The 14,958-nt window shown below is 40.0% G+C and overlaps 1 protein-coding gene across 10 annotated transcripts in view; it reads right to left on the bottom strand.

The window, feature by feature from the left end:
• LOC144694155 (single-stranded DNA-binding protein 2) overlaps positions 1–14,958 on the bottom strand; it is a 587,421-nt gene that overhangs the window by 13,396 nt on the left and 559,067 nt on the right. For 3 of the 10 annotated variants that reach the window (XM_078564517.1, XM_078564539.1, XM_078564555.1), the window contains one exon: positions 675–6,810. The exons of the other annotated variants lie outside the window; for them this stretch is intronic. In XM_078564517.1, coding sequence (XP_078420643.1) covers positions 6,781–6,810 — 30 coding nt within the window. In that variant the 3' untranslated portion in view covers positions 675–6,780. Of the gene's footprint in view, positions 1–674; positions 6,811–14,958 lie in introns of those variants that run through there. 10 annotated transcript variants of the gene reach the window in all.

Raw genomic sequence — 14,958 nt, 5'->3', positions numbered from 1 at the left:
TAATCATTGGAAACAGTGTCTTCCAAATGGCATGCAGAATGTCATTAGCTCCTGACAGATCTTTTCCAAATATACCAAAAAAGATGGCTTGATATGAGACCTGTAGTGGGTTCCAAAGACTCACAACCCTCTGAGAGATATAGAATATCTAGGATGACCATAGTGAGTTGTTGTAGTGATATTGAAGTGTGATGGATACCAGGGATAGAATCTCTGAGCTAATATAGGCTGTGAGCTTGGCAGTGATTGGTTGAGCAATCACTTTCCACTTCTGTGTGTACATGTTTTTCAGTATGCAAAGTGGAACAATGTTAGCACTCGCACCCATATCAATTTCTGTCCATAGCATATGGTTCCTAAGCTTCTGTGGGCATACAATGTGAATAGTTACAAAGGCTTCGGATAGTACAACGGTGTCAATACGCTCTGTGCTGTTGACTGTATGAATGCCTGCTCACTGTGTATGTTAATGCTCTGGTCATCCACAATCCACAACAAAATTGTGCAGACACTAAACTGTGCAAGAAATTTGGCCCACAAGTTTTCACCCTCAGACCACTGATTCACTTGGATAGGCATATCTTTAAAATAATTCCAAGTCTTTGCCTAATAGCAATATCTCTACTTAAGAAACTTGGCACATATCTAATGTTTAAATCAAGGAACAAGGCCTATTATACATTTGTTGTAACAGTTTAATGAGCATTTTTTCAATCTAAGAAATTTTACAATTTAAAGAACATACAAATGGTGTAATACATAATGTGCTGAACAATAAACCAGGACACATCGCTAATTAGTACTCAGGAACACAAAGAAAAGTGAAGGTAAAACTATTAAATACAATACTGTTGTGCCTGCAGGAACAAATACAAAAATGTAAAACATTGGGGTAAGGAAATTCATTTTACACATAGTTCATGCAATGTTGTGCAGTGCTGGGCAGCCATCAAGATATGCTTCAAACTTTATACAGCAACTTCTATAAGCCATCTGCATAAATTAAATTTGCCCTAAAAACCTAAAGTTATATTACTTTTCAATTTTAAATGGGTACTGAACTGATAAGTTGATTCTTTCACATACTCATGGACAACACATAATAAAGGTTGGAATTTGCAATATGTATTGTTAAATTAACTGAAAAGTAAGATATGTATTGATTTTATTCTTAATAGAAGAAACAAATGGAAATTCAGAATGTTTAGTGACTGCTTATTATATCAAATTGATTTGAAGAACAAAGTAAAAAAAGCACATTCTTTTCTTTTGTGTATAATATAGTTGTGGCAATGTCACCGGTTAATAGATCTGTGACAGTTTCCAGTAAAATCACTAGAAATCATGAATTTCTACCTCCTGGAGTTTCATTCTAACCCTACACACACAGAAACAACTCTTTTCAGCAGTTTCTTCAGATCAGTTGGACCTCAGCAGTTGACACCAAGTACAAATGCAATCCAAATACTGTGACTTCCCCTACTACTGTACAAATAGTTTAGAGCAAATGGTTATCTTCTTTAAGCCTACCTGGCAACACAAATTTAACTGGTTAAAATATTATTTACCATTTTATATGCATTAGAATAAAAGTCAGATTACCTGTTTTCCAGAATGAGAGTCTAACTACCCAAGTACAGCACTAATGGAACAGTGAATTTGATTCAGAAAGAACCGTACTAAAAAAATCAAGTTGTCTGAAAAACACAGTATGGCTGCTCTTTGGCCCAACTCAGCTAAATGGATATTTAAAAAAAACATTACTATACAACAGCTTTTAGAGTAATTCATCTATGTTTTCTTCAAGAAATTCAGTTAAGTTTTAAAGTGTGGATCACTCAAAATAAGTCAAAACAAAATAACTTCCAATGCACTTAATTTTCTGTAAGTATATGAACTTCATAAAAAGTTTAGGTTACATAAAAAAGAATGTGCGATTTATTTGATACTTAGGAGAAAGTATAAACCAATAAAGAGAAAAATCAAAACAAAGCAGGCCCATAAGCATTTATTTGATATTGTACCTCCTTCTGTAAATTAATCGTTTGGAAAACAAATTGTTTAGCTTTGCAGTTTTTATATAAGTGCAATTTACATTATGTGTCTATAATGGAACATATCACTGGATTCTACAGGGACATGCATCTTTATTAATGTTTAATCTAGAATTTGCCATTTTAAAGTTAGAGGAAAATATACTCAATTGTTCTTTTCATTAAAAAAAACTATAGATATTCAGGGCAAAATGATATTTCAATTAGAAGAGCTGAATTTAGTGTTTCTGGCAGTTTGTTTAGTTGGCTGAAATCTTTAATACAATCCACATCAGAGATTCCAGAATTGGTTAAGCATGCTCGACAAGGCAAAAATCAAATACAAAAAGAAAACCAAAATAATAAAGAATTGGCTAATTCAGTGACATACTAACAATAACTACAGAAACACACGCTACATGGAATCAATTTGCGCTTTACAACAGTATTTTACAGTATAAACCATAGTCAAGACAAAGTTTCTTACACAAACTACATTATTTTACATAACACACCAGAACGACTTTTGGAACAATTACCACTCTGTTATTGCAGCTACCTATCCATCGCAGAATTAAATTTATTTATATTTACCTTTAATAATCTCTTGTGCAAATGTTGGAAAAATAGTGGCAAATGGTAAAAGATCACTTGATTTTCTGATTCCAAAAGTGTGTGGCCTATTAGATCCTAAGAGTACTGCTTAAGGGAATTTCCCATTAGAGGTGGGATTTCCTCTCAAATAACCATTTCTCAATGAGAGGCACAAAGTAAAGGCAATATTATAGAAATCATGGCAAAACACATGGGAAAACTGTCACAAAATTATTTTTCATAACTAACTTACATGGTTTACAAGTTGGCCTTTTGAACTTCACTGACTTGAACAAATCCTGCTAATCGGAAATATTCTGTGTTGTACTGTGGTTCTACTTACACAATTGTAACATAATTGAACTAGTTTTAGCATGTGACCTGAATAGATACCAGTCAAATGTGAAATATAATTTCAGTTAAAAGCAAAATACTGCAGATGCTGGAGATCTGAAATACAAACAGAAAGTGCTGGAAAAACGCAGCAGGTCTTGCCGCATCTGTGGAGTGAGAAACAGATTTAATGTTTTAAGTCCAATATAACTCATATTGAAGAGTCATATTGGACTTGAAACATTAACTCTATAATTTCAGATATTTGAATGAATATTCATCATTGTACATTTTGAATTAAGCAAAATATCCCTACAGCCAAACAATTCGGACAAATTAAAAGTATGTATCATAAATAATTGGCTGTTAAACATGTTCAATTGCTTGGTGGACATGAAGCAATTCCAATGGTCTGAAGCCAGGAGAGGGACTGAGAAATTGGAAATGTACTTTATTAAAGTTATTGACCTAACAAATATGATACAATGACATACTGGGCTAAACCGGACTCCAGTTTAGAAAAATAAACAGTGCTACCTCATAATATTCAGTGCTTATATGAACATAAGGGACAGACCATGCATATACAAATAATGAATGCAGTTAATATAGGCCCTCTAAACAAACTACCCCTGTGGGTAAAACAATAAAAAAAAATAAGGTGATTTTCATCTAGGTTTTGGGCAGAAACAGGTGGTAGTGGAATATAAATCATGGTATAGCTCCAGCCACCCTATTCCCGCTGACAATCAGCTAACTGTGATTTTGGAGCAGTCTGGGAAACAGGTGAGCAGTGTCCTGCCTGAAATAAGTAGGAGATTACTTACATTGTATGAAAACCAGGGGGTCTTACACCATATTTAGGATCTCAATGCAAATTTAGTTAACAGTGGGTGAAGTACACACTTTGAGTGGAGCTATAAGCATTGAAATTTTTTAAAGCTCTTCCTGTTCATTGCAGGGCTCCTGTAATTTCCCACTCGAACCCCGTTAACGTCTGGCTTGGCTCCACAGAGCAGCTGCAAATATCCCAACTGTTCCCAACCTGGTTATTCAGTATTGGAAGTTCACCAATATTACTGAAATGAGGCTTGATCATGCAATGATTCAGACCTCATGCTGATGACAATACCTTGTCCACCCCTGCCAGATTTATGCAAATTTTAAAAATCACCCCCGTTGTTTTAAGAATAATTTTGATATACCTTATTTCTCAGCAAGAAAATCAAATGAATTTCAATGAGTTATAAATAGTTTATAAAATGGAAACAATAAACAACAAAGCAAGAAAGCGCATTTTCTTTCAGGTTGTTGGTGGTGGGCAGTGGCTTATGAAAATATAAACCAGTTATCTGCTATCAATATGTAACCCAAATACTTAATGCGCTAATGCTGTGATATCTTTTTCACTTAAATCGTTTAATATAACAAGGCTAGATGAACCACTTGGATGAGTAACACTGATCATCCCAGCTCTAAAGAACAACTCTCCAGAATTCTAAAACAAGACAAAATATAACTAAGTCTTAATGCACTCAGGATTCCATGAAGCTTACAGAGATAGTAGCATTTTGGCCTGGTTCAGTAAAAAAAAGTCTGGAAGTTCAAAATGTCTTTCTTTAGTACAAGCCATGGCTTGTACAACAATATTACTTGCATGCTCAGATCATTTGGTGAGAACAGGCCAGTTCTTCCTAGAACCAGAATGCTCTAAATCACAACATTAAATATGCCATACTGGCATAACTTCACAAAAGTCACAAAATTGTCATCATATTTCAGCAAACTGTCACTAAAAGAAAGCTAACTATAACCACCTCAACAAATAGGCATTGTATTCAGACTGAAATTCAAAATTGTATGTGATTACTAAGCATTTGACTTGGTACTGGCATTACATTTCTGGTTAATATATAAATCATCTGCAAAAGATAATACAAGAAAAAGGTCTGACTGACCATATTAAAGTTCGTTTTTTGGGGTGTGGCGGTGCCTTTTTTGTTTCACTTATACATATCATTTCATGCAAGCAAAAGATTATAATGATCAAATTGTTGTACAGAAACTCCATACCTGTTAGGGCCTTTTCAAATGAGGAACCATGGAAAGGATTACATGAACAATTTTCTTATTTTGTTATTTCACTAAGTGTTCACTGATTGCTTAGTTTCACAATACATTTTAGAGGGATTCACTGCCATAATTATAACTGATCACCAAATGTCACAATTACATTGATCAGTGACAAAAAATTGCCCCCGGTGTTGTATTGGGCAATCATTATTACTAGTTCCCACGTTGAAGTCTTTGAAAAGTTAAAAAAACACGTTCTATACTTAAATTTATTGGCCTCCAATAGAAAATTGTATTAGTAACAAGAGATGTCAACTGCAGTGAGTCAGTTAACCTCTAACAGTTACAGTATAATTGTATAATTCTTTAATATATATAATTAAAGTGTATTTTAAAATCATTATTCCATGTGGGAAAATGTTGGTAATTCCCATTGAAATATCTTCCTTTTATGTGGTCTGAGAACTGAAAAAGTTAGCCTGCATTTTGTACAAAAATTTTACACTGATTTCACTCTCAGTCCAGAAAATATTCCCATAGGAAAAGGCCCTAACTGCAGTAACTTTGAGAACCCTCAATCTCATACACATACAAATCAAAAACCAAACAAAACAAAAACTGCAGTTTGTTACAATCTACACAATGTACATTTACAATATATCATTTTGCACAGAAGGAAGAATAAGGAATACATGAAAATTTACAAAAGATAGTTTCATTTTCATTTTTTTTAAAAAGAGGTAATGGCTAAAATGCAGATCTTTATGGGGTGACATTAAATAAGGAAGATTGGCCATCTTCTGTTAGTGGTGGACCAAGGTCACACAGGTTGTACAATTTACCTCAAATATTCCTAGTCGCACTCCCAGATCACTATGTCTTAGCATATTTTACTGTTATCAGGGTAGAGAGGAAAAAAGAGAAATAAAAAGAATATTCTGCAATTTCTGAGCTGCAATGACTATAGCACTTATTGGCTATTATCAGTGACCATAAGCATATCCCATGTAGTGTTCAACACTGATATGCCAGAACTGTATTTATGGACCTGAATCCACCACCACACTCTATGATTAAAAGACAGGCTCTCTCCTATAACACAGGACAATTAATGTAGTTCTAATTCAATGAATAACACTTACTGAACACAATGTTAAGTGCAAGCTTTTCATTTGCTTTTCTTTTTCCCTTCCATGTTTATCTTATCCTATGGTGTTTGGCTAGTATATTTGCTCTGCTAACCAGCAATGATATCTCATAAAGCATAAAAAGAGGTATTATTGGGAGCCTGTTTATGCAATACAAAATTACAAGTAACATAACTTGAGATACTTAGACTAAAAAATGAATTTGGAAGGGAAAAACAGAAGAAAGAAGACTCACATTAAGCCGTGTTTCTGATTGTATTCTTTCAAACAGCTGAATCAAGCACACCATGTCTTATTAAACTGTGGGAGGTCATGTAAGTTACTGTGTGATGCCTAGATCAGGCATCTCCTACATTTAAATGATTGAACTGTTCAGTCTCTGAGGTTTTGTAAACTTAAAAAGAATATTTTGGACCCGCTTTCAGTACACATTGAGACACTATTGTCATTTACAGAAGAACAACAGGGTCTTTGCTAGAGTCAAAACCTCTGTTTCCTGTAGACCTTTGTAAAATATTTCATTCTTCTCTTGGATGTACTTATTTCATCTTTTAAGAGGGAAAACCATTCTGGTCTTGATCAAGAGGATGGATACAAGATCACACACTCATTGTCATGCTTGGTGAATACTGTGAAGAACAAACAAAACAGCATATAAATGTCATTTAAGGATCAAGTGTTTTGTTTTATCAGCAAATATATGGAAACAATGTCAACATATTATGAATGTAAACATCTATACTAATCAATTCTGCTTATTGCATTCTAATCAATATATAACCATGATTTAGAATATTTTACACTGGTCCAGGAAAAAGCATTATGAATTCAAGTCTGCTCAAATTCTCCCACTAGGTGAGCTATTAGAGGTTTAAACAGGTACTGCAATGTTAATTGGAATGGGGGACAACTACAGGCATAATACAGCTGGCATGAGCGATACAATGGAATTTGCTTGATATATGGATTCTGAGTGCTGCTGATGATTCGAAGTTGTTCCCATCTCCATTTTGTACTGGGTTGCACGGCACTTAAACTGAAGCTCTAACAATGCTTCATCAGAAATCTATCATTATCCAACCTCTTCCCCACAGGAAATTTGATTGAATTAATGATTGAATTTTTTGAAGAGGTGACTAGGTGTGTAGATGAGGGCAATGCATTGGACGTAGTCTACTTGGGCTTCAGCAAGGCTTTGGATAAGGTCCTGCATGGGAGACTGATAACGAAGGTAAGAACCCATGGGATCCAAGGCAATTTGGTAAATTGGACCCAGAATTGGCTTAGTGGCAGGAAGCAGAGGGCGATGGTCAAGGGGTGTTTTTGTGACTGGATGCTTGTGTCCAGTGGAGTACCACAGGGATTGGTGTTGGGTCCCTTGCTGTTTGTGGTATATATAAACCATTTAGACTTGTATGTTTAGAATGTAGTGTAAATTTGTGGATGACACGAAAATTGGTGGGATGATAAATAGTGAGGATAGCCTTAGATTACAGGAGGATATAGACGGGCTGGTCAGATGGGCTGATCAGTGGCAAATGGAATTTAATCCGGATAAGTGTGAGGTGGTGTTCTTGGGCAGGACAAACAAGGCGCGGGAATACACGATGAATGGTAGGACCCTGAGAAGTACCAAGGATCAGAGGGACCTTGGTGTGCATGTCCACCAGTCCCTTAAGGTAGCAGGACAGGTAGATAAGGTGGTTAAGAAGGCATATGGGATACCTACCTTTATTAGCCGAGGCATAGAATATAAGAGCAGGGGTGTTATGCCGGAACTGTATAAAATGCTGGTTAGACCATAGCTAGGGTATTGCATGCAGTTCTGGAATCCGCATTATAGGAAGGATGTGATTCCACTAGAGAGAGTGCAGAGGAGATTTACCAGGATGTTGCCTGGGCTGGAGAGTTTTAGTTATGAGGAGAGATTGGATAGACTGGGGTTATTTTCCCTGGAGCAGAGGAGATTGAGGGGGGACATGATTGAGGTGTATAAAATTATGAGGGGCATAGATAGGGTAGACAGGAAGGAACTTTTCCCCTTGGTGGAGGGATCAATAACCAGGGGGCATCGATTTAAGGTAAGGGGCAGAAGGTTTAGAGGGAATCTGAGGAAGAATTTTTTCACCCAGAGGGTGGTGGGAATCTGGAACTCACTGCCTGAAAGGGTGGTAGAGGCAGAAACCCTCATAACATTTAATAAGTATTTGGATGTGCACTTGCGATGTCATGGCATACAAGGCTATGGGCCTAGTGCTGGAAAATGGGATTAGAATCGTTAGGTACTTGTTTGACTGGCACAAACTCGATGAGTCGAAGGGCCTTTTTCTGTGCTGTAGACCTCTATGATTCTATGAAACTGTGGCAACTCACCAAACTTACTATGACAGCACCTTCCAGCCAGGTGACTTCTACCACTGAGGAGGACAAGAATGCAAATATCATTGGAACCCCACCAAGTCAAGGTTCCCCTCCAAGTCATACACCATACTATCCTGAACTCTGTTCCTTGAAGCATTTCTGTTAGAAAACTCAATCTTCAATTATCCACTTTCTCATGGCTCTCAAGCTCTTCTTCCTCAGGAGACACATCTATTTGCTCTGTCTACTTAACTCCACAACTCATACTGTTTAAGTAAAGAAGCTATTTCTGAAGTCCCTATTTATTACTTTTCTTTTTTTAAACATGTGTCCACCTGGCATTTGAACCGTTAAGCATCATCAATTTACACTGTCAGAATTGCTTAATATTTGAAAATCTCACTTAAAAAATTAACTTTATGCAGTTTTTGAACAAAGATTAAAAATAGACAGAATGTTGCTGAATACATCTAATCAAATCGCACATAAGAACTCAAGTCACAGAAAGGCTTAGGGAAACAGTGGGAGATAGAGAATGCTGACAAACAGAAAGACTTGAAAGGGAAGGGGCAATACTGGACCTGATATTAGGGAAGGAACCCGGCCAGGTGGTCGAAGCTTCAGTGGGAGAGCATTTCGAGAAAAGTGACCATGATTCAATAAGTTTCAAGGTACTGGTGGATAAGGATAACAGGAGTCCTCGGGTTAAGGTGCTTAACTGGGGGAAGGCTAATTATAACAATATTAGCCAGGAACTGAGGAATCTAGACTGGAGGCGGATATTTGAGGGCAAATCAACAACTGACATGTGGGGGGCTTTCAAACGTCAGTTGATAAGAATTCAGGACCGGCATGTTCCTGCTAGAATGAAGGATAAGCATGGCAAGTTTCAGGAACCTTGGATAACGAAGGATATTGTAAGATTAGTCAAAAAGAAAAGGGAAGCATTCATAAGGGCTAGAAGGCTGGGAACAGATGAAGCCCGTGGAGAATATAAAGAAAGTAGGAAGAAACTTAAGCAAGGAATCAGGAGGGCTAAAAGGGGTCATGAAAAGTCATTGGCAACCAGGATTAAGGAAAATCCCAAGGCCTTTTACACATATGTAAAAAGCAAGAGGGTAGCCAGGGAAAGGGTAGGCCCACTCAGGGACAGAGGTGGGAATCTGTATGTGGAGCCAGAAGAAATGGGAGAGATACTAAATGAATACTTCTCATCAGTATTCACCAAAGAGAAGGAGTTAGCGGTCGATTTGCCTCGGGAAGAGTGTGTAGATAGCCTGGATCATGTTGAGATCAAAAAAAAGGTGTTAGGCATCTTGAAGAATATTAAGGTGGATAAGTCCCCATGGCCAGATGGGATCTACCCAGAGTACTGAGGGAGGCAAGGGAGGAGACTTGACAGAAATCTTTGTATCCTCACTGGCTACGCGTGAGGTCCCAGAGGACTGGAGAATGGCCAATGTTGTTCCATTGTTTAAGAAGGGTAGCAGGGATAATTCAGGAAATTACAGGCCGGTGAACCTTATGTCAGTGGTAGGGAAATTATTGGAGAAGATTCTTCGTGACAGGATTTACTACCATTTGGAAGCAAATGGGCATATTAGTGAGAGGCAGCATGGTTTTGTGAAGGGGAGGTCGTGTCTCACTAACTTGATCGAGTTCTTCGAGGAAGTGACAAAGATGATCGACGATGGAAGGGCAGTGGATGTTATATACATAGATTTCAGTAAGGCCTTTGACAAGGTCCCTCATGGCAGACTGGTACAGAAGGTAAAGTCGCACGGGATCAGAGGTGAGCTGGCAAGATGGATACAGAATTGGCTTGGTCATAGAAGACAGAGGGTAGCAGTGGAAGGGTGCTTTTCTGAATGGAGAGCTGTGACTAGTCGAGTTCCGCAGGGATCAGTGCTGGGACCTTTGCTGTTTGTAGTATACATAAATGATCTGGAGGAAAATGTAACTGGGCTAATTAGTAAGTTTGCAGATGACACTAAGGTTGGAGGAGTTGCAGATAGTGAAGAGGATTGTCAAAGGATACAACGGGATATAGATCGGTTGGAGACTTGGGCGGAGAAATGGCAGATGGAGTTTAATCCGGACAAATGCGAGGTAATGCATTTTGGAAGGTCTAATACAGGCAGGAATTATACAGTAAATGGCAAAACCGTTAAGTGCATTGACGGGCAGAGGGATCTGGGTGTACAGATCCATAGGTCACTGAAAGTGGCAATGCTGGTGGATAAGGTAGCCAGGAAGGCATATGGCATGCTTGGCTTCATCGGCAGGGGTATTGAGTATAAAAGCTGGGAAGTCATGCTGCAGCTGTATAGAACCTTGGTTAGGCCACACTTGGAATATTGCGTGCAACTCTGGTCGCCACATTACCAGAAGGACATGGAGGCGATGCAGAGGCTGCAGAGGAGGTTTACCAGAATGCTGCCTGGTCTGGAGGTTATTAGCTATGAGGAGAGGTTAGAGAAACTCGGATTGTTCTCACTAGAACGACGGAGATTGAGGGGCGACTTGATAGAAGTTTACAAAATTATGAGTGGTATGGACAGAGTAGATAGTCAGAAGCTTTTTCCCAGGGTGGAAGAGTCAATTACTAGGGGACATAGATTTAAGGTGAGAGGAGAAAACTATAGAGGAGATGTGCGGGGCAAGTTTTTTACGCGGAGGGTAGTGAGTGTCTGGAATTTACTGCCAGAGGAGGTGGTGGAAGCAGGTACGATAGTGCTGTTTAAGAGGCAGCTTGACAAATACGTGAATAGGATGGGAATAGAGGGATACGGACCCCGGAAGTGCAAAATGCTTTAGTTGACGGGCAATATGATCGGCGCAGGCTTGAGGGCCAAAGGGCCTGTTCCTGTGCTGTACTTTTCTGTGTTCTTTGAAATGATCAGAAAGTGCCAACTTGCAGTGGGGCTTTTTGACTGTCAGAACATAAACAAAATTTATTAACAAAGATGCTGGGTAATGCTAATGAACAAATGACTCCAAGATAAAAGCAAAATACTGCGGATGTTGGAAATCTGAAACAAAAACAAAAATTGCTGGAAAAACTCAGCAGGTCTGACAGCATCTGTGGAGAGAAAGACAGAGTTAACATTTCGAGTCCGTATGACTCATCTTCAGGACTAAAGAGAAGTAGAAATGTGGTGAAATATATACTGTTTAAGGGGGGGGGGCGGGACAGATGAAGCTGGAGAGAAGGCCAGTGATAGCTGGAGGCAAAGGAGAGATGCAAAAGATGTCTTAGACAAAAGGTCGAAGGGGTGTTGATGATGGTGATACTGGCTAAAGGAGGTGCTAATGGTGACATTAAGAGTAGAAAGCAGGATGAGCAAGTGACAGGTGGCTCTAGTGGGGGTGGGGTGGGGGGAGGGGATGGTGTGGGAGAAAAGATCAAAATAGGCTAAAAGGTACCGGATAAAACATTGAATGGAAATACATTTAAAAAATAATAATAGAAATAGGTGGGAAAAAATTGTATATATAAAAATTAATATTTGAAAAAAGGGGATCAAAAAGGGGTGAGGATGAAGGAGAGAGTTCATGATCTAAAGTTGTTGAACTCAATGTTAAGTCCGGAAGGCTGTAAAGTGCCTAATCAGAAGATGAGGTGCTGTTCCTCCAGTTTGCATTGAGCTTCACTGGAACATTGCAGCAGGCCAAGGACGGACATATGGGTAGGAGAGCAGGGTGGTTTGTTGAAAGGGCAAGCGACAGGAAGGTCTGGGGCATGCTTGCGTTAACTCTGTCTTTCTCTCCACAGATGCTGTCGGACCTGCTGAGTTTTTCCAGCAATTTTTGTTTTTGACTCCAAGATAAGTCTTGAACAGTTTAAATTCCACTCAACAGTGAAACCTCATTGTTCATTCACAGGATGTGAGCTTCACTGGCTGGGCCAGCATTTATTGCCCATCCCTAGTTGCCCTTGAGAAGGTGGTCGTGAGATGCCTTCTTCAACCGTTGCAGTCCATATGGTATAGGTACACGCACAGTGCCTTGGTGAATTCCTAAAGTGCATCTTGTAGATGGTACACGCTGCTGCTACTCTGCGTCAGTGGTGGAGGGAGTGAATGTTTGTGGGTGTGGTGCCACACAAGCGGGCTGCTTCGCCCTGAATGGTGTCAAGCTTCTTGAGTGTTGTGGGAGTTGCACTCATCCAGGAAAGTGGGGAGTATTTCATCACACTTCTGACTTGTACCTTGTAGATGGTGGAGAGGCTTTGGGGAGCCAGGAGATGAGTTACACGTCGCAGGATTCCTAGCCTCTGACCTGTTCTTGTAGCTATAGTATTTATATGGCTAGTCCAGTTCAGTTTCTGGTCAATGGTAACCCTCAGGACGTTGATAGTGAGGGATTCAGTGACGCTAATGCCATTGAACATCAAGGGTGATGGTTAAGTTCTCTCTTGTTGGAGATGGTCATTGCTTGGTACTTGTGTGGCCCGAATGTTACTTGCCACTTGTCAGCCCAGGTCTTGTCCAGGTCTCGCTGCATTTACACATGGACTGCTTCAGTATCTGAGCAGTCGCAAATGGTGCTAAACATTGCGCAATCATCAGCGAATATTCCCACTTCTGACCTTATGATGGAAGGAAGGTCATTGATGAAGCAGCTGAAGATGGTTGGTCCTACGATACAACCCTGAGGAACTCCTGCAGTGATGTCCTGGAGATGAGATGACTGACCTCCAATAACCACAACCATCTTCCTCTGTGCTAGGTATGACTCTAACCAGCGGAGAGTTTTCCCCTGATTCCCATTGATTCAAGTTTTGCGAGGGCTCTTGATGCCACACGCAGCCAAATGCGGCCTTGATGTCAAGGGCAGTCACTCTCACCTCACCTCGGGAGTTCAGCTCTTTTGTCCATGTTTGAACCAAGGCTATAATGAGGTCAGGAGTTGAGTGGCCCTGGTGCAACCCAAACTGGGTGTCAATGAGTAGTTTATTGCTAAGCAAGTGCCACTTGTTAGCACTGTTGATGACCCCTTCCATTACTTTGCTAATGATCGAGAGTAGACTGGTGGGCCAGTAATTGGCCAGGTTGGATTTGTCCTGCTTTTTGTGTACAGGACATACCTGGGCAATTTTCCACATATCTGGGTAGATGCCAGTGTTGTAGTTTTACTGGAACAGCTTGGCTAGGGACGTGGCTAGTGCTGGAGCGCAAGTCTTCAGTACTTTCCACTTAGATTAGGAGAAATAAACATGAGAGGACATGGCTTTAGGGTGAAAGGGGAAAGGTTTAGGGGGAACATTAGGGGGAACTTCTTCACTCAGAGAGTGGTGAGAGTGTGGAACGAGCTACCATCTGACGTGGTAAATGCGGGCTCACTCTTAAGTTTTAAGAATAAATTAGATAGATACATGGATGGGAGAGGTCTGGAGGGTTATGGACTAGGTGCAGGTCAATGGGACTAGTGGAATAATATTTCGGCACAGACTAGAAGGGCCGAATGGCCTGTTTTCTGTGCTGTAGTGTTCTATGGTTCTACTATTGCCGGAATATTGTCAGAGCCCATAGCCTTTGCAGCATCCAGTGTCTTCAGCTGTTCCTTGATATCACGTGGAGTGAATTAAATTGGCTGAAGACTGGCATCTATGATGCTGGGGACCTCTGGAGGAGGGCAAGATGGATTATCCACTCGGCACTTCTGGCTGAAGATTGTATCAAATGCTTCAGCCTTATCTTTTGCACTGATGTGTTAGGCTCCCCCGTCATTGAGGATAGAGTCATACAGTTACACAGCATAGAAACAGGTCGTTCTGCCCATCATGTCTGTACCGGCCATCAAGCACTTATCTATTCTAAGCTCATTATCCAGCACTTGGCCCATAGTCCTTTAAGCTATGATGTTTCAAGTGTTCCTCTAAATACTCCTTAAATATTGTGAGGGTTCTTGCCTTTATCACCGCTTCAGGCAGTGTGTTCCAGATTCCAATCACCCTTTGAGTGAAAAAATGTTTCCTCAAATCCCTCTAAACCTCCTGCCCCTTACCTTAAATCTATGCCCCCTGGTTATTGACTCCTCCACTAAAGGGAAAAGTTTCTTCCTATCTATCCTATCGATGCCCCTCATAACTTTGTACACCTCTATCAGGTGCCCTCTCAGCCTTCTCTGCTCTAAGGAAAACAACCCAACCCATCCAGTCTCTCTTCATAGCTGATACGCTCCAGCCCAGGCAACATCCTGGTGAATCTCTTCCGCACCCTCTCCAGTGCAATGCCCAGGATGGGGATATTTGTGGAGCCTCCTCCTCTAGTGAGTTGTTTAATTGTCCACCACCATTCATGACTGGATGTGGCAAGACTGCAGAGCATAGGTCTGATCCGTTGGTTTGGGGTTGCTCAGCTCTCTCCATCACCTGCTGCCTATGCTGTTTGGCATGCAAGTTGTCCTGTGTT

The sequence above is a fragment of the Cetorhinus maximus genome, chromosome 2 (assembly GCF_964194155.1).
Source record: "Cetorhinus maximus chromosome 2, sCetMax3.hap1.1, whole genome shotgun sequence".
Classification (NCBI taxonomy): Eukaryota; Metazoa; Chordata; class Chondrichthyes; order Lamniformes; family Cetorhinidae; genus Cetorhinus; species Cetorhinus maximus.
This window is presented reverse-complemented; position numbering and strand designations above follow the sequence as displayed.